General features: G+C 50.3%; 1 protein-coding gene across 2 annotated transcripts in view; it reads left to right on the forward strand.

The window, feature by feature from the left end:
* The window catches only part of CRMP1 (collapsin response mediator protein 1), a 72,612-nt gene that overhangs the window by 44,946 nt on the left and 3,133 nt on the right, over nt 1–24,533 (forward strand). For both annotated transcript variants that reach the window (XM_059380607.1, XM_059380615.1), the window contains exons 5-13: nt 2,599–2,660; nt 4,704–4,784; nt 9,287–9,355; nt 10,450–10,570; nt 13,158–13,314; nt 14,576–14,717; nt 15,592–15,762; nt 20,851–21,030; nt 23,294–23,459. In XM_059380607.1, coding sequence (XP_059236590.1) covers nt 2,599–2,660; nt 4,704–4,784; nt 9,287–9,355; nt 10,450–10,570; nt 13,158–13,314; nt 14,576–14,717; nt 15,592–15,762; nt 20,851–21,030; nt 23,294–23,459 — 1,149 coding nt within the window. The remainder of the gene's footprint in view (nt 1–2,598; nt 2,661–4,703; nt 4,785–9,286; nt 9,356–10,449; nt 10,571–13,157; nt 13,315–14,575; nt 14,718–15,591; nt 15,763–20,850; nt 21,031–23,293; nt 23,460–24,533) is intronic.

The following is a 24,533-nucleotide window of genomic DNA, read 5'->3' on the forward strand; positions in this document are numbered from 1 at the left end:
AGGTTGCTGCCCGTGTTCTCCTCAAGGATTTTGATGGATTCCTTTCGAACATTGAGGTCCTTCATCACACCAGGAGTCTTACCCTGTGCTTTTCTTTTTGAGCCTGCTCTGCTCTCCCCTCACCCTTGACCCATGTTCTCTGCTTCTATACCCATCTGCCGGGTGCCCAGCCCTGCCCTAGTATCTCTGGTCTGGGGTTATGTGGTATGGACAGGGCTGCTTCCAAGGTTACGGGGTGGATCCAGTAGGAAGGGTTTCTGAGAACTGGCAGGTATCATGAATGGGTTCACATCGGGTAAGCTCTCAACACCGTCTTTGAGAACTGGTATTCCATGCTACCTCCTTGGAGAAAAGCTAGGATGATGGCATGTGTGAATTTGGGAGGTTTGGGGGAATTCTGGGGCTCACCGAGTTTCCAAGGCCCTGTTGCTAGGAGTGGAGTGATCAGGCCAAATACACGGGAACATTCACTACTCCTAATATGCATTGCTTAATTGGTTTTTTAAGCAGGTGCAAATTGGTATGAAGGAAGGACTCATTTTGGCTCCCATTCAGTAGCACTGGGCAACATATTTTGAACTGTGGTATAGTACTGAGGTTTTATTTTGAATTACTTTAATTACAAATAAGACCACATCTCTTTATCTTTATTAGCTGCTTTTTTTTTTTTTTCTTAAATTGTCTCAAAGTACTTTTTACCTTTGGGGTTTTTGGCTTCTTCACTTTTATTTTAATATTTTTAACATAAAGCAGAAATAGAAAAACCACGCAGATTAAAAAAATGTGGCTTTATGAATTATGATGAGGCTACACTGCTCGGGCAAGAAATAGGACTTTGCCAGATGCCGCCCAGTGGAATCTCCTGGGGCCCCATGTCAGTCACGACACCCTCCTCCCCCCAAAAGTCACCACTGTTGTTTTCTAAATAAGAGGGTCTTTTTTAAAACCTCTGTTAAATTTGTTGTGGATATAGATAGATATATTTACGGTGTTGCCTGTTTGCTTTTTGTTTTGAGGTTTTAAGAGTTTACAGGAGGTTTCCACTGATAACAATTCAAATCTGTCGTGATTTTTTGAGATGGCTTTCAATGTGAGATGACTTGACCCTGTCCACTCGCGTGAACGATGAAGTTTTAGGATGTACTCATTAAATTCACTGTGTTTGCTAGTGCATTATTTCTGCTTTTATTTGTGTCATTTATTTCTAATTTCTGGGGAATTTTTCATTTTCTTTTTTTTTTTTCTTAGATTTCTTATAATGCAAAAAAAATTCTTATCGTGGAAGCTAACTAGGTTAATATTTACTTCCCTTCGCCTTAAGGAAATAATGACGCAGTCAAAGCTATGAAGCCAGGAGCTTATGTCTCACTTTAGTTTTAGTTTTACCTGTTTACTCACTGAGCATTGATCTGTGTCTCTGCACATACTGAGTTTTTCTTTCAGATTTTAAAAAAAATGATCTTTATAATGAATACAGTATCACTTAGGTGTCTATGACTTCTATTTAAGTCTACTTGATTAATTAGAAACTGATATTTTAATGTTAATTTCTGTATCTAATTTTTTTCCTTAATTTTTTTTTTTTAATGATTTGGACAGGGAATTGTTGTTGCCGGGGCTCTCTGCACAAGAAAAGATCTTTGGTTTGTCTTCACCATTATTTTAGTATAAAAGAATTCTCAATCCCATTTAATACTTTTGCCCTGAATGCATATTCTTACCCAGACATTTCTGGATTCCGTGATGAACATTAAATACACAGCACATATTACGTGTGTGCCAACTGACGTAGTACAGAAGACGTTGTCCCTGTCCTCATGCACCTGCCAGGTGTGTTAGGGAGGAGTCTCCCACGTCCCCTGCTCCCTGCTGGCCTGTCCACACAGCACATGAAGTCCTGTCATTTCAACCTTCTAGAATCCCCCACCCCAACCCCTGCAGCTCCCACCCTGGCTCACAGCCTCGGCAACACCTGTCCCCTTGACCTTCAGCATCCTCTTCCTAGCTACATGTCCCTCTGCTGCCCTGCGGACCCACCCTCAACACTGCTTCCAGGACAGTCTTTCTGAGACAAGAAAGTCTAATCGTGTCACACCTTGCTTTAAAAACACATGCCTTGGCAAGTAGTGGTGATGCTTGCACAGTATTTTGAATGTAGTGAATACCACAGAATTGTGCACTTGAACATGGCTGTGATGGTGAATGTTGTTGTATGTATTTTACCATAACAGAGCATCAAGCCGTAGGACGCTTCTAGTACCTTCACATTCGATGTCTTTTCAATCCCTTTACTGTTCACACCCACGAACACCAGCCTCTCTGTCCCAATAGTTCTCCTCCCTCTGCCTCTCCCTTTGTCTCTTCTCCCTCCTCCCCTTCCTCTCTTTCCGATTCAGCCGTGTGCCTCCCCTGGAAGCCTCCTTTGACCGCCCTCACCCGCACGCCCAGGCTGGGTTTGGTGCTCCCTCTGTGAGGCCCGGTGACACCCTTCTGTCCTCGCAGTTACCACTCTGTCTTGTGATCATGGATTTACCAGAAAGGAACTTTTCTTTTTTCTTAAATGCACTCTTCTGTTTCCTTTTTTTTATCTTGGAACAGGTGTCAATTCCTTCCAAGTCTACATGGCGTATAAGGATCTCTACCAAATGTCTGATAGCCAGGTGGGTCCGCCTGCACACCCGCTCCTGGGAGAAAGAGGCCACGCTGATGGGCAAGGGGGCTGTCAGAATGGGCAGGCGAGAGGTCTGGGTGCAGGTCCAGGTTCTGACACGACCTTGCTATGTGACTTGTGTTGGTTCCCCTTCCCCTGCTGGGCCTGCATCTCTGTCCGGCTACTCGAGTGGGGTCGAGAGGGGGATCCCTTTGCATGGCGGTTCCCAAATCCACCTCATCCTTAGCGTCATCTAAAAAACTTATTTAAAAAAAGACAGACTCGTAGGGGCCCCTGGGTGGCTCAGTTGGTTAAGACTCCAACTCTTGGTTTTAGCTCAGGTCATGATCTCGTGGCTGTGGGAACGAGCCCCATATGGGGCTCTGTGTTCAGTGGGGGGTCTATTTGAGATTCCCTCTCCCTTCCTCTCTCACTCACTCTCTGTCTCAAATAAATAAATTAAATCTTTAAAAAAAAAAAATAAAGGTCTTAGATCCCATCACAGATGTTCAGGGCAGGGCTCAGGAAAGTATACTTTTCTAAAAGTTCAGCAGTTCATTCTGGAGATCTAGTAAGCTCGGGCGCCATGTCATTAGCTCTGACCCAGAGGGGAGCCCTGGCTCTCTCTCCAGCCAGTCGAGACTGAGGTTCCTCCCTCCCTCCCTTAATTTTCTCACCTGTGCAGTGTGGCCTTCTCTGGGCAGGCTGGCTTCCCACACTGTCATGTCGGGGAGAGGAGCTCCAGAGGGTGGTGCTCTCGTGGTGCATGCAGGGTGTTGAGGTCATTGTCTCCTGGGCACCTGGCCTTCTTACACCACTGGGACTTCGGGCTTGTCGTATGAGCATTGCCCTGACCTCTGGTTAAAACAGTGGGGCAGTGTGGTGGCAAAGGGCATAGATCCTGTAGCCAGAGTTTGGGGCTGCAGCCCTGGCCTTGCTGTGCATCCCGAGGCAGCTTTCCCAACCTCTTTGTGCTTTAGAGTCGTAAGACTCCCTGCCTCCTAGAGGTCATCAGGGGATTGAATGAGTTTCTGAATACATGATTCTAGGACAGTGCCTGGCACACACAGGGGCGCTGAGAAGCTATGATTCCTCATGACCGTGCAGTTGGACAGGAAGCAGGACGCATCCAGTTCTCACCTTTCAAAATAAACACTTGGAGTTACAGAGAATAACTTACCCCAAGGCGCCCTGGAGGACTTTGATGTGTCATTGAAAGGCTAAAATCAGTTCAGTTTCGTGAAAAAGTAGCGTGTGTCTGTCTGGCATAACGTGTTTCATTCTAACCACCAAAGCTCCAAGGGCAGATGGAGTTCAGCCATAGGGGCCCTGGAAGGTGCTTCCTGCCCCCAAGTACCCACCCCTCCTGGCCCACCTGCCATCTGCATCTAGATGCACATATCCCGGGGTGGGGTGCTGTCTTGTGTGCATGCAGAACAAAGTTAAAATTCGAGAGGCCCTGGAGAAGGAATGTGGCAGCTCTGGTCCTCATGGCGGGCACGTGTCTGAGCGCAGATCCCCTGCAGGTTGGAGCAGGGCGGGGGATGGTGCAGGGCCTCTGCTGGCCAAGTAAGCAGATGCCTGGCAGGGTGTGTGTTACCTGTTACCTGAGTTGTTGTAGAACTTGGCCCACAGCCCAGGCTGAGCATGCCTAGGTCCACAAGTTCTGTAGACCTGAAAACAGGGTCTGAGCATGGCTGTCCCCAGCAGCAGCTGCGGCCACCTGAGTGGGACGGAGCCACATCGAAGGCAAGGAGGCACCATAGGCACTGGGACCGAGGGCATTTCCTGTGGTGCTGTGGCTTCGCTCAGTTCTGCCCTTCCCCCAGCCTGCTGCTCTGGGATCCGGAGGGTGTCAGGGTCAAGGGGAGTCCCTTTCTAAGGCTTAACTTGTTGAGCAACACATTCCATGGCTATGAACAGAGCGGCTGCATTGCCTCTGCAGGGGCGGGAGGGTGACTCCGTGAGCAGAAGAGCCCTCTTTGCAAATGCTCGGGTTCTGACATTTTTATCTCCCCTCCTCCTCTCCCCCGCCTGGTTGCTTCTCCCTCAGCTCTATGAAGCCTTCACCTTCCTGAAGGGACTGGGCGCTGTGATCCTGGTCCACGCAGAAAATGGAGACTTGATAGCTCAGGTGAGTGGTGTGGCTGTCCACGGTTGCCGCTCCCGTCTGCATCCCAGCGCTGTCATGGTATGATCAGAGGGGTGGAGACGTTGGTGAGCAAGGTGGCTAGGCAGTGAAGGGTCAGGCCGAGAGCTGGATGGTGGCTCAGACGCTCCAGGTACGGGTGACGCACTCACTGTCTGCAGAGGGCTCTCTGCATAGTGGGGATGGCAGATCTGCCCTGTGAGCCTCACGGCCTTGCATGAGGAACAAGTAAGGATCGGCTGGAGGGGCTCTGCAAACTTGGGGCATGCCAGAGGTGAGGTGCATGGGAGCTAGCATTGCTCATCATCTTGTAGGACTTGGGAGGAGTGTAATGGCGGGTTCCCTGCCACCACCTAGCCCGTTGACCACAGGCACCTGCCTCACGAGGATTAAATGATATCATGTACGTGAAGTCCGGTGTCCAACACACAGTAGGCCGTAGCCATGCAAAATTTTGGATGGGGAGAGACATGAATGCATTTTGATCCTTCTGGCTGTAGGATGGAGAATTTGATAAGAGAAGAGTAGAAGCAAGTGACCAGCTAGGTTCTCCTCCTTCAATTCTCAGCAGAAATGAAGACGGGAGATAGAGCAGAGGAAAGGAGCACAGTCCACGGGTCTCGTTGGTTGACCAGATGGAGAAGAGGAGGAAGAGGTCAGGGGCATGGGTTGATCATGACATCACAAAGCAAGATCGTGCATACCGGAAAACATTTGGACACATCTAATGAAAGTAGTTAATACGAGGCGTGATATGAAGGAGTTTATATATAGTGACGGTCACCACTACATCACAGATATGACACAGATATCCCCACTTTATAGGTAGAGAAATGGGGCTCAGATGTGCATAGCTTGCTCAATTATGTGGGGTACAGAACCGGGATGATACGGCAGTTCTGAGCACAGTGTGTGTATGCCACGATCGTTAAGTGTGTGAGCTCTGATGCTCGCTGGGAACATCGGCTCTTGGCTTCTTAGTTGGGATTACACAAGGGTGTGGACCCCAGGAATTGAGGATCACTGGAGGCCCTCTCAGAGGCTATCTCCCAGTCTGTCCTCTGATCCCCAGTGATTGGGATCCCACTCACATGCAGAACACATCCATCCCTGTCCAGGGTCCTCCAAATTCCCATTACAGCACCAAAGTCTGGAAGTGTGTAAGTCAGATCCATTGGTAGATGAGGCTCTTTGGGGATAGATCCTACAGTCTTCAGGTCCCTGGAGCCAAAGAGGCAAGTTATCCGCCTCCCCCAATGTACACTCAACATACAGCACACAATGGTGGAGGGGGGGGATATTCCTTTTCAAGAGGGAAAATGGTAGGCTTCAGGAGCGGGTCCGTAACTGTTCTGAAATGCAGTTGTGCACTTGCTGGCCGTTCCTTGATTAGGTCCCGGAGGCTGAGAGTAGTTCTGCATAACTCTTGGCTTCCCCTTCTGGGCTCTTGGTTCACCCCCCACTTCCCGTCATCCATCCTTCTGTGAAAGGTAGTGCATTCTTGCCACAGAGCCTGCTCCCTGCCTGGTACAGCTGGGAGGTACAACCGCTTCCTTTCATACCATTCAGCCCAGGCTGCCTGGGTTTTGCTAAAATGACTCTCCCAGCCTTTGTTGGCTTCCTGTGACTCCCTCCATGGTTCATGCCATCAGACAAAAGACACCCATGGGTTTCTTCCTGATAAGCCTACTCCTGCCTTTCTCACACCCTGAGTTCTCTAGAGGCCCTCCTGTTGGAGGGGCTCTGGGGTGCACCATCAGTCTCCTTAAAGGGCTTTTTTGGTGACCAATTCACCCCGAAGTCCCCAGCCTCCATCTTTCCAGATCTTCACCAACATTGTGGGGCCATACCCCACTTTTGTCTCCGGAGTATTGTCTGCTGCTTATGTCCTGGATTTTACATTTGCTCAGAAGACATTTCTTTTAGATTTTTAAAAAGGATTTAGTTATTTGAGAGAGAGAGAGCATGGGGGGGGGCAGAGGGAGAGAGAGAATCTCAAGCAAATTCTATGCTCGGCGCCAAGTCCAACCCAGAGGTCGTCCCAGGACCCTGAGATCATGCCCTGAGCTGGGCAAGAGTCAGAGTCTGTAACCAACTGAGCCACCCGGGTGCCCCCAGAAGACATTTCTTGATTGTACTATCTTTTGCTCTTCGGAGAAGCAGAGAATTTTCAAGACAATCTCGTCCTGGTTCCTTTTTTTCTTCTCTTTCTTTCTTTCTTTCTTTTAAAGTAGACTCCAATGCAGGCTTCAGCTTCCAATAATGTCCTCATTCCCTTTCAAGTTCTCCCTGCCAAGGTGCTCAAGGTCCATCTTTCTCCCGACGGTCCAGTCCATTCCAGGCCACTTCGCTCTTTCTCTAGTCGTGCCCCCCTTGCACTGCCTGGTCCCAGAGCCATCCCCACAGCCTCAGGTGTTTTCATGGTAACACCCTCCTTCAGGCCACCACCATCTACATTAGTTCTCTGTGGCTGCCTCACTGCGGGTCCCGAAACTTCACATGTGAAAGCAATAACCGTTTATTATTTCAGGTCCCGTCCCACGGGCCGGGAGCCCAGGTGTGGCTCAGTGGGTTCTGTTGCAGGCTGCAGTGAAGGAGTCAGGCAGGGCCATGGCCAGCCTCAAGGCCACCCTGGGGCGAGACATCTTGCCGCAGTCAAGTGCTTGTTCTTGGAATTTAGTTCTTTGCAAGCTCAGACGGATGCCCTCTGTTCTTGGCTGGCTCCTCCCCGAAGGCCGGCTTGGTTCCTTGCCCTGAGGGCAACCCCAGCAGGGGTGCTGGCTTCCTTCCCAGTGAGCAGATGGAAGAGCAAGGGGGGAGGGTGAACAAGGTGGAGGTCACGTCCTTTGTGACGTCATCTCAGCAGGGACAGCCAGAGACATGGACATCTCTCTTGTCCATGTTCTGTTCATTAGAAGCAAGGTGCTAGGTCCAGCAACCTGGGGGTTACACAGGGCATGGAGCTATGAAAGTGGGCCTGTTGGGGGCCTCTCAGTGATCTCCCTCCACACACACCTGTTTGGCCTAGTTTTGCCCTTAATAAAAATGCAACAATATGATACGTGTTCTTTTATGTCTGGCTTCTCTTGCTCCAATCTATGAGATTCCTCCTTGTCTTCCACGAAACAACAAATTGTTTTCTTTTTTTCATCACTGTAGAATACCAGGGCAGGAATAGGTCCTAATGTATTCTCTCACTGATGGATCCTGGGGTAGTTTCAAATTTGGGGACTGTTGTGTATCAAGCTGGTGTGAACACTCTCGTTTGGCCTTTTGTTAAACCTGGGTTCGCGTTTCTGTTAGCGTCTACCTGTATACTCAGCTTTGGTCGTAACTGCTAAACCTCTTTCTAGAGCAAACAAGCCCCACACGCCCACGAGTGAGATGTGCAGCCGGGCGCCCCCAGCACCTGGGCTTGACGTCGAGGAGGGGGGTGTGGTCTCAGCTTTCCATGCTGCCCACATAGGATTTAGCTTTCTCAGTTCCAATAAATGTCACCCTTTGCTCCTCTACTTCCCAGGTTCCCAGAGTTTGTCTTCATTGTCTGCTCTGCATTCTCGTGGCTTTTGGGTACCTTCCCTGCCCCTTCTGTGGGGTTGCAGAGGGGGAATGAAAAGAATGCACGGGCTCAGACCACCATTTCTATCCTGTTCCAGTCTTCCTGTGATCTGTGCTCTCCTCCATGAGAGCATCTTGTGTCCTTCTGTCTTCCAACCGTCTTCGCTTCCTGTCTTCTTCACTGCAGAAATAGCAAGGGATGGTTAAACAGTCTGGCACACTGATCTCTCCATGTCGTAAGTCATTGTGTAGTGTACAGAAATGCTCTGTAAGGACTGTCTTTGGTAGCTTAGATAATCTCATTGTTTACTGAAATCTACCCGACTATGAGATCTTGACATTTCTGGTTTACATTCTTACAATAAAGCTGAAGCTTAATAACCTGAGATGCGGTTGAAATTATGGTGTTTTGTTTTGTTTTTTCCCATGGCTGATCAGGCTGGGGACCCATGGTGGGGATGTGCCCAAGAATGCTACAGAAACCACGCAAGTGACAATTAGCAACACAGCTGACATCTGGCCAATATAAAAAACATCTTTTTTTTTTTCTTTTTTGAGAAATTTTTTATTTTTTTTTTTTTGGCAAGGAAAGCTTGAAGCAAATGTGTTTGAATCTAGGGCATTACCACAGGGAGTCATTTCTAGGCTCTGTGGCGAGCTGGAGTACAGGCTTGCTGGCTAGAATGGCCGACACTGGGAAGAGGAATGATGAGAGCCCCCTGCCAGGAAGTGAGCTTGGCCGCACCCCTGGTCCCCGTCTTGCTGGCTCCCTCACTGACTCCATGCAGAAGCTCTAAGACACAGGTGCTCTTGTCCCAGAGCTGGGATAAGCTCTAAGACTCAGGTGCCTGTCTGCTAACGGGGCCTGGAGGACTGGCCTCTCCCGGCTGATGTTCTACAATCGCTAACTCAGTGCTCCTGTCTTGCAGGAACAGAAGCGGATCTTGGAAATGGGCATCACAGGTCCCGAGGGCCATGCTCTGAGCAGACCCGAGGAGGTAATGGGGCCTCCCCTGGGGTGTGACTCTGATAACACTGAAGGCCCGCCCTGATGCTGTTCCAGCTGAAACAGCAAACAGAGCCCCCCATCTCCATCCCCATTCCCCCGACGGGAGTATCCCAGCACACCTGGCTTCCTGTGGGGCCTGGGGGAAAATGGGGGAAGCCAGGGGAAGACCCTGCTTATCCCTGAGCCCAGAAGCTCCACACCAAGGCCCATGAACAGTTCAGTATCATAACTGGATAGAAGGATCCTTGCTGAGGACTTTGTGTATTTGATGATAGAAAAATGGAGCCGCATATTCGAGACCTAGAACCAATAGAACAGCTTCTCCTGCACATTGCCCACTGTGTTCTAAGACTTGAGCATGGATGTGTGTGTGTGTGTGTGTGTGTGTGTGCGTGTGCACGCGCGTGTGTCTGCTATGGGCCTGGCCTTGCGCTGGGCACTGGGGCCACAAGACATGGTAGATAGACTTTTTAAGTTGATCTAGCACAGTGGTCTGCACGTGAGCTCCATGGCCCATGAGCGGTGTTCCTCGTCCCTGGTGAGATCAGGACAGACCTGAAGACCGTGTTGACACACCCCTTATAGCACCGTGGGACTCAGTGTCCGTCTCAAGCATTGGGACCACGTCTGGAGCATCAGCAGACTGAAAATTAAAAACAAAGCAGTACAAAACATATCTGGTCCTATTGTTTGCGCGGCACTGGTCTAGAGGGACACACGGGAATGTCTGTCAGACACGTGTGTTCACTTATGGCAGGTGTTTTATAAGTAACGGACCATTTTATGGGCCTTTTGAGGCTTTATCCTGCCTGGTCTGTCCCCTCCTCACAGAACACTCAGCATGCTTCCAAGCAAGCAGATGAACAAAATTCTGCCTTCCAATCCTTGAACCAAATACACTTGGACTCCTTTTTTCCTTTCTTTTAAAAAATCTGTTACTTTTCTGCCTTGAAGCAGTAGATTTGCCTCTGGCTACATTTAATTAAGGAAAACAGAAGGGCTCTGATTCACGGAGAGCCCTAGGGGCTGGGGGGCTCACCTCTGCCCCTCCCTCTCGTGACCCGCATATTGCTGTGTCCCCAGCTAGAGGCTGAGGCTGTGTTTCGGGCCATCACCATCGCTGGTCGCATCAACTGTCCAGTGTACATCACGAAGGTGATGAGCAAAAGTGCGGCGGACATCATCACCCTGGCCAGGAAGAAAGGTATGCAGTCCGGCGCCCCGGCCTCCTGTGGGCCTTAAGGAGGGGGCTTGTCCAGCAGGTCAAGTTCACTGATGGGGCCACTGCCCAGGGCAGAGACACCCTGTCAATTTCCAGCAGCCTAAGCCCTTATAGGTAAATTATCCCACTTTGTAGGATCGGATGAGACCCTGTATTATATTTTTATTTTAATTTGTTTACTTGCTGAGAGAGAGAGAATCATATGCTCTATCTCATGATCCTGAGATCATGACCTGAGCCCAAATCAAGAGTCAGACGCTCAATGGACTGAGCCCCATGGGTACCCTGAGACCATGTATTTTAAAGAGCTCTGTATTGTTCCAGTTCTGTTCTGGGTGGTGGGGGAGGGGGGATCTCATTAAGTCAGTGCTGGGGCCGGTTGCATCAGCTCTGGGATCCTGCCTACCCTCTTTCTGGTCCCCTCTGGACACATCATCCTGGGTCTCCTGTCTAGGGCCCCATGGTTGGTGCCTGCATCCAAGGTCAGGTGTGGGGCCTGTGCAGGGTCTTGGGTCTGGGTTGAGAAGGAAGAAGATGGATTTCCAGAGCCAGAGGTTCTGGGCGCAGCCCCATGCTGGACATCAGGAGAGTGTGGTTCAGGAGGCCAGTCACCCAACTCGAAGACAGTGCCCCACTGAACCACACCGAACGTCTGCTGCTTTGTCTCTAAGATGTGAAGTCTTCAGGCTCATAGATGAGAAGTCCTTGGCAGGATCCCAGGACTCTGTGTGTGTTGGATGCCATTCTTTGCTCCAAGTTGGCTATTCACTTCCTGCCCGGGTGCCCTCACCTCCCAAGTAGGACCCTAGTACCAGGCTGCCTGCCATGCTGAGGACCGTTGGAGGAGGGCTCAGTGGGCACATTCTGATTGCAGGAGACTCACAGCAGGGGCCCGAGGGCAGGCCCCCAGCCTCCTTAACAGGGATGTCCACAGTCTCCCATCAGTCACCAGACCAAGAATGAAGAAGGCTCCCAAAGCAGCTTCCATCCCAAACTCAGGGAGAGAGAGAGAGAATGACAGACAGACCAACAGACAGAGGAGGGGTAGCACACATTATACGAAGGCTGTGCCTGGTGGACATTTGCCAATGCAGAGAGGCTGGTCCCTCTCTGCATTACATGAGACTGACCAGGGAGCTGCGGGTCAGTGCAGAAGGCGGGGTGGAAACCAACAAGCCAGCAGCCGTCACTGAGCAACTGCTGTATGCCTGAGCCTCCCTGTTTCTCATGGGAGCCCTAAATGGGAAGCATTACTAACTCTATTTTTAAAAATACCTTCAATAATATGTTTTTAACCTCATGCATCCAAACTCTTACTTCAACATGTAATTACATGAAAAATATTAGAGTTATTTTGTGTTACTGTTGTGTGCTGTCTTTGAAATCTAGTGTGTCATGTTCCAGCATGCCTCAATTCCGACCAGCATCAGGGGCCGGACAGCCGCATGGGGCTGGCAGTTACCATGTGGGGCCAGAGCCACTGTGAACCCACAATACCTTGTCTTAGTATTTTTCAGGGAAAGCTGGCAGAGGCATTGAAAGAGAGCACTCTAGTAGACACAGCTTGCTTAGAACTGGCCCCATTTTAAGGATAAGGAAACTGAGGCAGAGCAGTGACAGCAGTTTGGAAGCAGTAGTAAGCACGCAGGTCCTGGCCATGTGGAGGGATATGGTGGCTGCCAGTCCCATGTGGCTGTTTCCATTTAAATTATGTAAAACTAAGTACAATTGTAAATGCCTTCTATGGGCTGTGCTAGCCCCATTTCACACGCTCAAGAGCCACAGGAGGCTAGTGGCCGCCGTCTTGAGTGGCAGGGAGAGAGAACATTCCCATCGCTGCGGGACTGACTCTCGGGCAGCCTGGTCGCTGCGCCGGGCCACCACGGTGGCCTTGGGCAGATGCCTGTATCCAGGTAACATCCGTCTCTGTGAGCAGACCTGCTCCCTGGAAGGAGGCTGGAATTCCTGGAAAGCGGATGTTCTGGAATTAGCCCTTAAGGGGTGGGTGGGTGGCTATGCAGCCCAGCTCCCTCACCATGGGGGTGGGATGGTCCTGAGGTGCCATCAGTGGTCTCCCAGAGGCCCTGGTGGCCCTGAGCTGCAGGTGCCCTTGGCCGTGACTTGGTGATTATACACCTGTTCTCGGCTTCTCTCTCAGCCTTGTGTCACCTCCTCCATCCCCAGCCGGTGCTGCCTGAAATCACCTCCCAAGTAAAACGCTTGAACTCGACCCCTTTGCTGGAAGATCGGCTTCTGGCAGAATCCACACTGAGACAGCCGGTTCCGTCCCTGGGCCTGGAATGACAAGTCTGCCAAAGGGCATAATGGTCCCATCCAAATACGAAATGCATTCCCAGTCCGGGAGGTTGCTGGGGAGGTCAGCCGATGCTAACTGCCTGGTGGCCCGGAGTCAGCAGACTGTATGGTGATGCAGGGAAGAAGGACAGATGACAACTTGCCCCTCAGACCATTGTTCTCCTGTCTCTGACCCTCTACTTCTATGCTACCCAACCCCCCTCACCCCAAGAGACCACCTGTCCTTGATTGTGTGTTGTGTTTGTCCCCACAGGCCCCTTGGTGTTTGGTGAGCCCATTGCTGCCAGCCTGGGGACGGATGGCACCCACTACTGGAGTAAGAACTGGGCCAAGGCAGCGGCATTCGTGACCTCCCCTCCCCTGAGCCCAGACCCCACCACGCCTGACTACTTGACCTCCCTGCTGGCCTGGTGAGAGCCAAAGGGGTGGGGGTGGGGCGGTCCCGGGTACATGGTGGTATATTGGGAAGCCCCCAAGATTAGGCATGAGAGTCCAGGATTCACCCTGGGTTTGTCACATAACCTGCCATGGCTTTCTGCTTTGGTTTACCTATCGGCAGAGTGGGGGAGAACATTGTATCTGGTGTGGGGCTGGTTATAGACAGTGTAGGAATATGGCCTGGAATTGAGGGCTCAGCATGTGGCTACTGTTTCTTGCAAAGCACCCCCTGGGTATGTGCACACAGTAGGAGCACAGCTGCATTGGTCCCTTCCCTGCTGTTGGGCAGTGTGAGGAAGTAGCACTTAGGTCTAAGAGAATGCTAAGTGGTGTGGTGTGCAGGCTGTTCTGGAAGCAGAACCACATGCTCAGAGCCAGGAGACTTGCAGAAGGCTTCATGGGGGAGGCAATATTGGGCCTGGAGCTAGAGGATGAGGAGGAGTTTGCTGGCTAGGGGAGAAGTCCTGGCTTCTGGTCAGAAGGAGCGCCAAAGGGGTGTGAGGGTGTGTGCCTACCCTGGAAACCTCTTTCTCCCGCGTGATGCAGAATCCCTTCACTTGCATATCCACGGGCTTACTTGTTGCCTGCAGCCCCATGTCTGTGGGGCAGCTCCAAGTCCATCTTGGAGGGGAGACTGCCATCTCCCCCACAAAGCTGCTGCTGTCACAGTCTTGCCCATCTCTGAAGAGGGCAGGACACAAGCCAAAGGCCCCGGGATCTGACCACTTCTTGCCCCCTTGGCTGCGGCCATCCTGGTTCGCCTCTGACAGGCCTATTTCTGTGCTGTCCCTTCCATGCCCATGACATAGTCTATTCCCAACCAGCACCCAGATTTTAGACCCCAAGTCAGACCAAGCCAATCCTCTGCCTAGAGACCTCCAGGATCCTTTCCTTTCAACATGGAAGAGAAGTCCCCACAACAGGCCCCAAGGCGAAGCCCTATCTGGCTTCACCCCCTAGTGAACCTGACTTGCCACCTTTTTTGGGTGGGTTTCTGCTCTTCAGAGCGAAGAAGAGGAGGCCCACCTAGGGAGCCTCACTGAGAGAGCCCAGAGCCCACACTGACAGAGCCTTCCCAGCAAGGGGCCTTCTGATGTCACTCACCAATGCCCATGATATGCCCCAGATCCTCTCCCCAGAATTTCTTGGGGTTTTCATTTCATAGCCAGTACTGGGTGCCTGAAGTTCCACCTGAACTCAGGTCTGACCCCTACCTTGTTTTCATCCTTGCAGTGGAGACCTGCAGGTCACAGGCAGCGGCCACTGTCCCTACAGCACTGCCCAGAAGGCGGTGGGCAAGGACAACTTCACTCTGATCCCTGAGGGCGTCAATGGGATAGAGGAGCGGATGACTGTTGTCTGGGATAAGGCAGTGGTAAGGCGCTCCCTGTTTCTCTATCCCTAGGAACATTCTAGAAGCACCCTAAGTGGCCCATCAAAAGCTAGCACATAGTGCACTGCTGGTTCCTTTTTTTTTTTTTTTAAGATTTATTTATTTGTGAGAGTGCCAGAGTTAAGTGGGGGGAGGGGCAAAGGGAGAGAATCTTCAAGCAGACTCCCGTCTGAGAGTGGAGCCTGATGTGGCGCCTGATCCCACGACCCATGAGATCATGACGTGAGCTGAAACCAAGAGTTGGACTCTCAACCGACTGAGCCACCGAGGCGTCCCTGCACCACCGATTCTTAATGCTCCTCCCTTCCTTGCTTTGAGGCAAGAGAGAATGCATACGGAGGGCACGTGAGGAAGGGTGTGACTCTTAAAAGAGCAGCACGGGTCCTGTGGGTTCCTCTGCAGTTGCAGGCCTGACAGTTGTCCTGTATTCTTTAAGGATGCAAAATGTTTTCCTTAGTTTTGTGTGCCTGTAAAGGTGACTTTGTAAAACCTGTGCCCTGGGTTGACATTGGGTATAGAGGGTGCTTATTGTATTAGGACACTCCACATCACATTCTGGTCCCTGACTTGAACCAAAGGTTTTCATTTTCTATTAAACCTGGGCCCAATGGGCCTGACAAGATGGCACAGTGTCCATCGAGCAAAGGTCAGCATGCTTCTGCGTGGTCGGTTACATTTCCTCTCCAATGGGGCTAGGCCCTGGTGCCCTTTCAGATGGCCTGTTTTCAGCAGGGGAGGAAAAAATTTCAGACTCCTCTCAAGGACTCCTGTCAGCTGGCCTAGATTTTTCCCTGCCTGCCCTTTCCCCAGCCCTGTTATGGGGGCGGCTCTTCTCATCAGCAGATCTTGCCTTTAGGCTACTGGCAAAATGGATGAGAACCAGTTTGTTGCTATCACCAGCACCAACGCAGCCAAGATCTTTAACCTGTACCCCAGGAAAGGGCGGATTGCTGTGGGCTCGGATGCTGATGTGGTCATCTGGGACCCTGACAAGGTGAAGACCATAACAGCCAAAAGTCACAAGTCGGTAAGTCCTGGCTTACCCAAGATGCTCCTGATCTGGGTGAGCAATTCTCGCTTGGCAACCACTTTAGAAGCCTCTGGTTGAAAATGATTTACGGAGTTTCCAACCAGGATGTGATCTGATGTCTGGCATGACTCAGTCCTTCACGTTTCTCTGCCAGTTGGAGAGACTGGCTTTGAGCAGCCTCGGCTAAGTTACTGATGTGTTACTGATGCGTTTTCTCTCTCTCCCTCTCTCTGTCTCTCTCTCTTGGTGGGCTCTGCCCTGGACGCTGCATTCTCAAGCTCAGAGAAGTATTAGGTCCAAGATTCTTTCTCCAACCTAGTTATCAAGCTAGAAAGGGTTTGATCTCCTATCTCAGAGATCTCCTTGTTCACGTTGGGGTCACTGCTAACACTCGACAAAGGAAAGGGTTGGGCCTAGAGCCCTCTGTGTGTGAGCACACTGCAGGGGTGCACGCTCTCTGAGCTCCAGGCACCAAGCCTATGGCCATGGGTTATTTCTGTGCTTTGTATCCTATGTGCTCTTGACTTTCTCACTCTGCCAGCAAACCTAGGATGCAAAGAGACGTGAGTCATCTTCTCCTCCCTCCTTGCTTGCTTCAAAAGCCTGCTCTGCAAGGGCAGCTGTAATCTTGGGTCCAAATTAATGTCCACATTAATGTCCTAATGTCAGAAACATAGAAGACCACATCCTGTACCCCGGCCCACTATGTCTGTTACAGGACACAGGCCAGCGGGAAGAGTGTGTGCACAGCCCATCATCCTGTGAGGTCCTCATTGTCACACAGGCACAGCTTCCCAGCCTCCTAGGGGCTACCTACTAGGAGAGGTGAGACCACATGCATGAGGACAAGGAAGTCTCATAAGAAAGTGACAAGAACCCTTCGTAGCAGTTCATGGGCTTGGCCCTCAGGTCCCAGGGAGTTGGCATGGGGCTGTAGAAGTCTTGTCCCACTTATCAGCTGGCTGTCGTGTTTATGGTAATCAGTGCTCCCTAGTGACACACTGGCATCCTTCACCCCCCACTTCCCATCCCCGGTGACAGGATCAGGAGGAAATGAGACTGAGATCACCTCCCTAGAGAAAGGTGTACCCCATTCTCCACACTTACCACCTCGCATGCACACGATCCCACTTGAATCTCTGTGAATGCCGTGACGTGTGTGTGTCAAGTGGGGTCTGGTCCTACAGGAGAGACACATGTTTCCTAGGGTCAGGAAGGGTCCCATCAAGAGAACTTTTGAGATGGTATGGCAGGTGGCAGGCCGTGGGCCACCCCACCTCTCACTGCCCCTAAGCCCACACCCAGGTGGACACTGTGGTGGTTTGTGTATTTGTGTAGTTGTGTATTCAGAAGGTTGTACATCCTCCCAGACTCATTAGTAGTCACTCCCCGTTCTCCCCTCTCCCGGTCCCCTTTGACCAGGGATTTGATTTCTTTCTCTCTGGATTTGCCAATTTTGGACCAGTCACAAAAAAGGAATCCCATAGTGTGTGGCCTTTTGTGTCTGGCTTCTTTCGTTTGGCTTCATGGTGTTGAGGCTTGTCCACACTGTGTGTGTGCTTCTACTTCATTTTCTTTTTTTAAAGATTTTATTTATTTATTTGGGGGAGAGGAGAGAGAGCATGGACGAGAGGGAGAGGGGCAGGCAGAAGGACAGCGAGAAGCAGACTCTCCATTGAGCAGGGAGCCCTATGTGGGGCTCAATCCCAGGACCCTGAGATCATGACCTGAGCCGAAGGCAGATGCTGAACGAACAAAGCCGCCCAGGCCCCAGTACTTCATTCCTTCTTATGGCTGAAGAACGCTCCCTTGCCCGGATAGAGCACAATTATCTCTTCATGGACATAAACGTATTCCCCATTTGTCAGTGTCCTGCTATCTTTTATAGGACACAAAAGAACCAAGGACCAGTAACTGCTTTCTAGGGTAGAGACGAGGGACCTGGGGCTCCCAGATGGGAGATGACAATTTTGTTCGTTTTTTTGTTTTTTGAAGATTTCACTTATTTATTTGAGAGAGAGAGACAGAGACAAAGATAGAGCATGAACGGGTAGAGGGAGAGGGAGAAGCAGATGCCCCACTGAGCAGGAACCTTGATATGGGACTCAATCCCAGGACCCTGAGATCATGACCTGAGCCAAAGGCAAATGCTTACTCCAAACGAGCCACCCAAGGCACCCCAGTTTTGTTCATGTTAATTGTTATCCTTTGCACTGTTTGAATTATTACATCATTCACATATTACTTTTAGGCAAGGAAACAACTTTTAAAACCCCATGTAGTGGCCAGATCTCGAATGTGGCATCTGTAGGGGGTAAGCCAGAACTCCCCGATTAAGAGGGGCGTGATAGCGCACATCGTGTCCTTCCAGCATGAGGAATAGCAGGCCATGTGGGGCCGTGTGAGCCAGGAGGTCAGCCAGTCTCGACCGGTGGCTCAGCGGCTTGTTTCCTCACTGACTTCAGAGCGTCACTCATGCTCCGTATTTGGACTTCATTGGAACATGAGTCAGCACATAGTGGGTCTCTTCAGGGTGATTCAGGAAGCATTAGGTTAGCAAACATTACAGCTGAGGGCAGACCATCTGCCTGGGTCCTGGGAAGCAGCTGCCGACCCAGAGTGTGTCTCAGTGTCAGCAGGTGTGTGTGGACCCAGTCGTTTCCCTGAACCCCCGAGCATGCTCCCAGAATCCAGGGGCAATGATAAGAGAACCCACTGGCCGATTACAAACCAGTAGGAAGAATGGATATCTTTTCTATGAAGTAATTCAAGTGCATTTTGAAAAATAGAATGGAAATCAAAATCCTGTTCCTAGTAACAATAAAAACTAAAGACTTTTATATACACAAGTTCTTTTACACAAAAATGATTCAGTAGAGCAAAGAGCAATTCTTGCTAATTTCATTTGTAAGTTTGAAGCAATGCCATCAGAAAACTCAATGGAATTGTTGTTTAGCTGGAAAAACAGAGGTCCTCAATGCTAAATGTGAGACTAGTCAGACATTTCTGGAACATAAGGGGGCAAGCCCTGCTCACCCCAGTTCTTCTTCTTTTTTTTTTTTCCTAAGATTTTATTTATTTATTTGAGAGAGAGAAAAGGGGGAGGGGCACGGACCCCTACATGGGGCTTGATCTCAAAACCCAAAGATCATGCCTTCAGCTGAAACCAAGAGTCAGACACTGAACCGACTGAGCACACAGGCACCCTCATCCGCGTTCTTGAAGCAGGTTGTATAGTTACAGTCATTGAGGCAGTTTGCTGTTCGTAGGACAGAGGGGACCTCCAGGTGGCAGCCCGATCACAGGAGAGAATTGGGTTTACAAAGCAGGAGGAAGTTGAGATTGGCCAGACAGAGGCAGTTATCAGCCAGTGGGTTCCAGCAGCAGACCCAGAAGGCCAGACCTCCGCCATGCTCTTTACCACAGAATGGACTGAAGGTTGAAATGAAAGCTACCAAAGGATTAGAATAAACCATGTGTTTAGAAATGATAGTTTTGAAGGGGAGAAGATCTTTCTAAGCTAGACACAAAACTTAGAAAGCGTAAAGAGGAAGATTAGCCTGTGTGAGCATTGACTATGTACAAATTAAACCAAAAAACCCCACAGTGTGGCATAAAAATAATAATAATTATTACCTTGTATGAGATCCCAAGGCAGAGGACAGACAGCCAGGTGAGACTCAGGACAAAACAATGGATAAATTCCCTAACATCACAAGTGTCCTTAGAAACTAGGAAGAAAATACCAAGAACCTAATAAATAAACAGAACCTAATAAATAAATAAACCTAAAAAAAAACCCATAAAACTGTGTGGAAACACAGTTACGCAAGAAGAAATATACAAACAACGTATACAGCTTTCAAAACAGACCCAGTCTCACTAGTAATTAACTAAATGCAAATCTCAGGAGTATGTTTCTCACCCACACAGTGACTGAGACCCAGCTGGTTAAAGGGGCACAGGTGGGGTTGGATGGCAGGAGGCACGTGAGGGAGCACAAATCTATCAAAGTTAAAAATCCACTTACTCTTTGGCTCCAACTCCACATCTAGAAAGGGGCTCACACATGCCAGTGTGGACATGCAGAAGTGTGGTTCAGTACGGGCTTCAGCGAAAGCAGGGAAACCATCTGGTTTTCCATCTCTGGGAACCGATAAATAAATTCTCCCTCTAGGGAATACAGCACGGCGATTTAAAAGGTGTTAAAAACAGTTTTAATAGTAACCTGTGCCGATATGGAACAATCTCTGAGGTCAGGAGAAAAATTTGGGTGAAACCCATTAGACGGAGCTCTTGCAATGCCGAGACTATTGTTCATGCTCCAAAAATATCCGGGGGCTCAGGAGACTCTCTTGAAGGCAGGTGTCTCAGTCTGAGATAGCAGAGAGACCTACTTTTTAAAATCAAATGTCGCTTGTGCTTTTTGATTTTTCATTTTACTGTCTAGATGACCTACTTTTTAAATAATAAAAAACAGTTGCCCAGTGGTACTTAGATTCCCTTTAGGGGTTATGAAAGGAATGGGTATTTCTAAGAACATATTTTGTCTTTCAAATTAGCAAAACAAAAGAAAGAAAGAAATCAAAAATATAAAAATGACCTTATTCTGTGCTGGAGGGGAGTTTACGGACACGAAATCAAGGAAGTGTCTCTCTCCCCTGCTGCCCTGTCACGGTTGTTGGTTGGTCTGATGCCTTTGGAAAATAACTGGGCAGTAGGCAACATGTACCCTACCAAAGCTCAATATCTCTTAACCCAGTAACTTAATTATAGAAACTACCTTAAAGAAGGTATTTTTTAAAAAGACAGAAAAATGCCCATTGTGGTCAGAGCAGCCACATTGCCAGACAATGGGGGGAGAGGGGACGTGTTCATGTTCATGAGACAAAACCACCTTCAGCCTAAATGGCCAAGGGTGAGCGAGGGCTGATTCTGCTGAGGAAGGCACACCGAAGGGAAGAAGACAGGGTTCCAGAGAACGTTTCCCGAGGGCGAGTGCAGGAAGTGCCTGTGGGAGGACATCCGGAGGGTTCCACCCCTGCGGCAGGTGGTAAGGGCTCTGCTGTGCTTCTGGCCGTGCAGGCTGTGGAGTACAACATCTTCGAGGGCATGGAGTGCCACGGCTCCCCGCTGGTGGTCATCAGTCAGGGCAAGATCGTCTTCGAGGACGGCAACATTAACGTCAACAAGGGTGTGGGTCGCTTTATCCCACGGAAGCCTTTCCCCGAGTACCTCTACCAGCGCGTCAGGATCAGGAACAAGGTGAGTGGGTCCAGAGCGTGCAGCGTGAACAAGTCATGGCCACAGGAGCTGTCACCCTGCCCTGCCGGAGTCTTGGGGCGTGGTCGATGTCCCAGGATTTTGCAGACTGTAAAGGGGTGTGCCCATGTAGGATGGGAGGGGCAGCCGGAGTAACACTGAATGGAGCTCTTTTGGGGCACATGTCCCACATCATCTCGGCTTCCTGGGCAGCCCCTCCTTGAGCGTTAGGACCCTCCTCTGGTGCTTGAAGCAGTGGGCTGGCCAGTGTCACACAGCAGGAATGCTGGAACCTCTAGGCTTTGCCCTTCTGGGAAAAATCACCCCCAGGCTCCTCAAGGGATGGCAGAACGGCCTCGCACACCTTTCAGACCTGCCCTCTCTTCTTGCCTCCCCTGCCCTTCCATTCTGCATCTCTCTTTCCCACTTTCCTGGAAGAGTCTCGGCAGGGACACATGATGCCCCGTTGAAGGGCATGTCACAGGCTCCATCCATTCTCCAGCATGGTTCACGGAGCTTGCTCTCAGTTCACGCAAACTCCCTCTGGTGGCCCCATCATCTTCCTTAGTTGGGTCCCTCCTGTCACTCTGGCCACCTGCTTCCCACAGTAAATGGCTGACATTTGCTGGAAGGGCCAGCTTGTGTATGTGTGTAAATGTGTGTGTGTGCATAGATGTATCTATACATGTATATGTGTACTTCTGTGTGGGGGTGTATATACCTACATGTGTGTACATGGATGTGTGCACACAGGTACATGTATGTGCATGTGTGCATAGATGTGGGGGTGTGCACATGTGTGTGTATGTGTGTGCAGTGTGTGTGCATGCATATATGTATGCACAGATGCATATGGGTGTGTGCACATTTGTGTACAGGTGTGTATGCATGGATGCGGGTGTGCAAGTGTGCACATGGATGTGTGGTGTGCACATGTGTGTGGGTGTGGGTGCTCACGTGTGTGCGTGGATGTATGTGCATGGATTGTGTGTACATGTGTATGCATGGACATGTGTGCACATGTCTGTGTACCCTCCTGTGTGTGGTCCTGCTTTTCTTGTGCTTCATAAACGACCCCCGCTATCACCACTGATTTTGATGGAAAAGCCTGGAAACATGATACCCCAGACTCTGAGGCCCACATTACAATGCTCAGGCCTTTCTGTGTCCTGTAGGGTGTATCACCCCGGGTCAAAGATTCCAAATCACGCGGACATTGTGTGTCAGTTAGGGAAAGGATGGATGGAGAATAAGCAAGTCCGATCTGGGAAATGGCATGAAGAGCTGGGGTGGCCGAGGGACCGGAGCAGGATGCTAGAGATAAGGAGACTTGTGCAAACTCGGGGCTGCATGCCCACTAAGGGGCACCAGCACACTGGGGCCAGCTTCATTTCCTTTACATTGGTGTGACTCTGAGGCCTGTGGTTAGAAGCCACATCCACAAGAGCAGGTGCCTGGTCTGTATGCCAGGCCCTCATCCGCAGGGACCTGAATTCCCGTGCAGGGCACTCCCTCCCTATGTGCCTGGGGGCAGAGGACAGGAGCCACACCAGGTGAGGGACAGGACCTGAACCTGTCTCTGGCGGAGCTGAGCTTGGAGGAGGTCTCTGAAGGTCATGGGGAGGCAGGTTTGGAACCAGCTAGAATGGAAGGATGCCCAGAGATGCGGGAAGCAGGTATTGTGAAGAGGAGAACAGAAAGGTGGCCAGACCTATAGCCAGGGATGTAGGGCTTCCCCGGGCCAGTGCTCGACTTGTGGGGATGGAGACTGTGGTCCATACCCCACCTACCAGAGGGTCTGAGCAGATGTTCACTTCATGGTTTCCCTGAGCCGGCTGCCCTCAGAGGTAGTCCGATCACCCCACCATGTGCTAGATTTTCTCCCTTCCTCTCCCCCTCCTCCTTTCTGGAATCACCTCCCAAATAAACTAGCTCCCCCCAAATCTTTGTCTTGGGCTCGCCTTCTGCAAGACCATAGATAATTCAGTGGTCCTTGAGGGAGATGGGGCATGCAGGGAGAGTTTTTCCTCTTGAAAATGGGTTTGGGGTCCTTTTGTATGGAGCTCTGTGTGTGTGTGCATGTCTTTGTGTATTGGGTTATATAGGGGTGCATGTATATGGCGGTGCGTGTACATGTGTACCCACACATGGGTGCATGTCCCCGAGGTGCCCTCTGGTCACTGTCCGGCCGCAAAGCTCTGGCTCCCTGAATGGGAAGGCTCAGGTGCATCTTGCCCATCTGTCCCCCTCCCCTTCCTTTGTTTAGGTTTCAGGGTTACAAGGTGTTCCCAGGGGCATGTACGATGGTCCTGTGTACGAGGTCCCAGCCACACCCAAATATGCGACTCCTGCTCCTTCTGCCAAGTCCTCGCCTTCCAAACACCAGCCACCGCCCATCAGAAACCTCCACCAGTCCAACTTCAGTTTATCAGGTAAGAGGCTCCCCATGCCCACTTCCGAGTAGTCCCCTTGGGCTACAGAGGAGAAAGCAAGGAACAGGTGGGGAGCCCCATCTCCTCCCCTCCTGGGAGTGCCCAAACGGGCGGGGGTAAGTCAGAAAGCAGAGGGGCTCCACAGGGACTACACAGAGACACCTAACCCTGGTGATGAAGTCTGCACAAAAATTGACCTTGAGCTCATCCTTAAGCGTGCCTTCCGCCGGAAGCCGAACCTGGTCTCTCGGACCCTAGGATGCTGCAGTTTCAACAGTTCGCCACATGAGGGCACACATGCACACGCTGGAATTGAATGGGAATTTTGTTCCCCCGAAATTTTGTCCACGGGAGTATTTGAGGTTTTAGCGTGTTTCTATGCTGGCCTATGTTCTAGGAATATGGCGATGGATAAGACACAGCTGGGCAGCCCCCAGTCTGCTCCGGCAGGTCAGCAAATATTGTCTTAAAGGACTGGAGGGTAAATGGTCTAGGTTTTGTGAGCTAAGACGTAAAAGTTAGGGTATTATATTAAGTAGTCATTTCAAAGGCAACCATTGAAAAGTGTAAAAAAACTATGTAAAAAACTATTCTTAGCCCATGGACTGTACAAAAACAAGTAGTGGCCAAGATTTGTCAGTGGCCCCTCATTTGTAGACTCAGATCTAGTAGGAATGAAAACCATTTAAACAGAGAAGCTAATATGTTTGGCAAATGAGAATGGGGAAGCAGAGAGAGAAATGAATAGCCATTTAAATTGTGGGGTGACAACTTGCCCTCCATCCGGGGGAGTGTCCGTCTCAGAGATTAGACAGTGGGAGATATAAGTGGTGGTGGTGGGATCCCCATTTCAACTTATCTTACTTCTCACAAGCCTTAGTGCAAGAGTTTCTCACACGATGAGTGTGATTCAAGTCTTTAAAAAGAACTAGTATGTTTTCCACCAATGGACCCAAAACACCACTCACGTATTTCATGGGATGTTCAGTCAGCACAACGGGGATTAGACACAGAGCCAGGACAAGCCATGAGGGTGAAGAAACGTGGAGTTTGCAGACTGGACCTCTCCTCCAG

The sequence above is a fragment of the Mustela nigripes genome, chromosome 1 (assembly GCF_022355385.1).
Source record: "Mustela nigripes isolate SB6536 chromosome 1, MUSNIG.SB6536, whole genome shotgun sequence".
Classification (NCBI taxonomy): Eukaryota; Metazoa; Chordata; class Mammalia; order Carnivora; family Mustelidae; genus Mustela; species Mustela nigripes.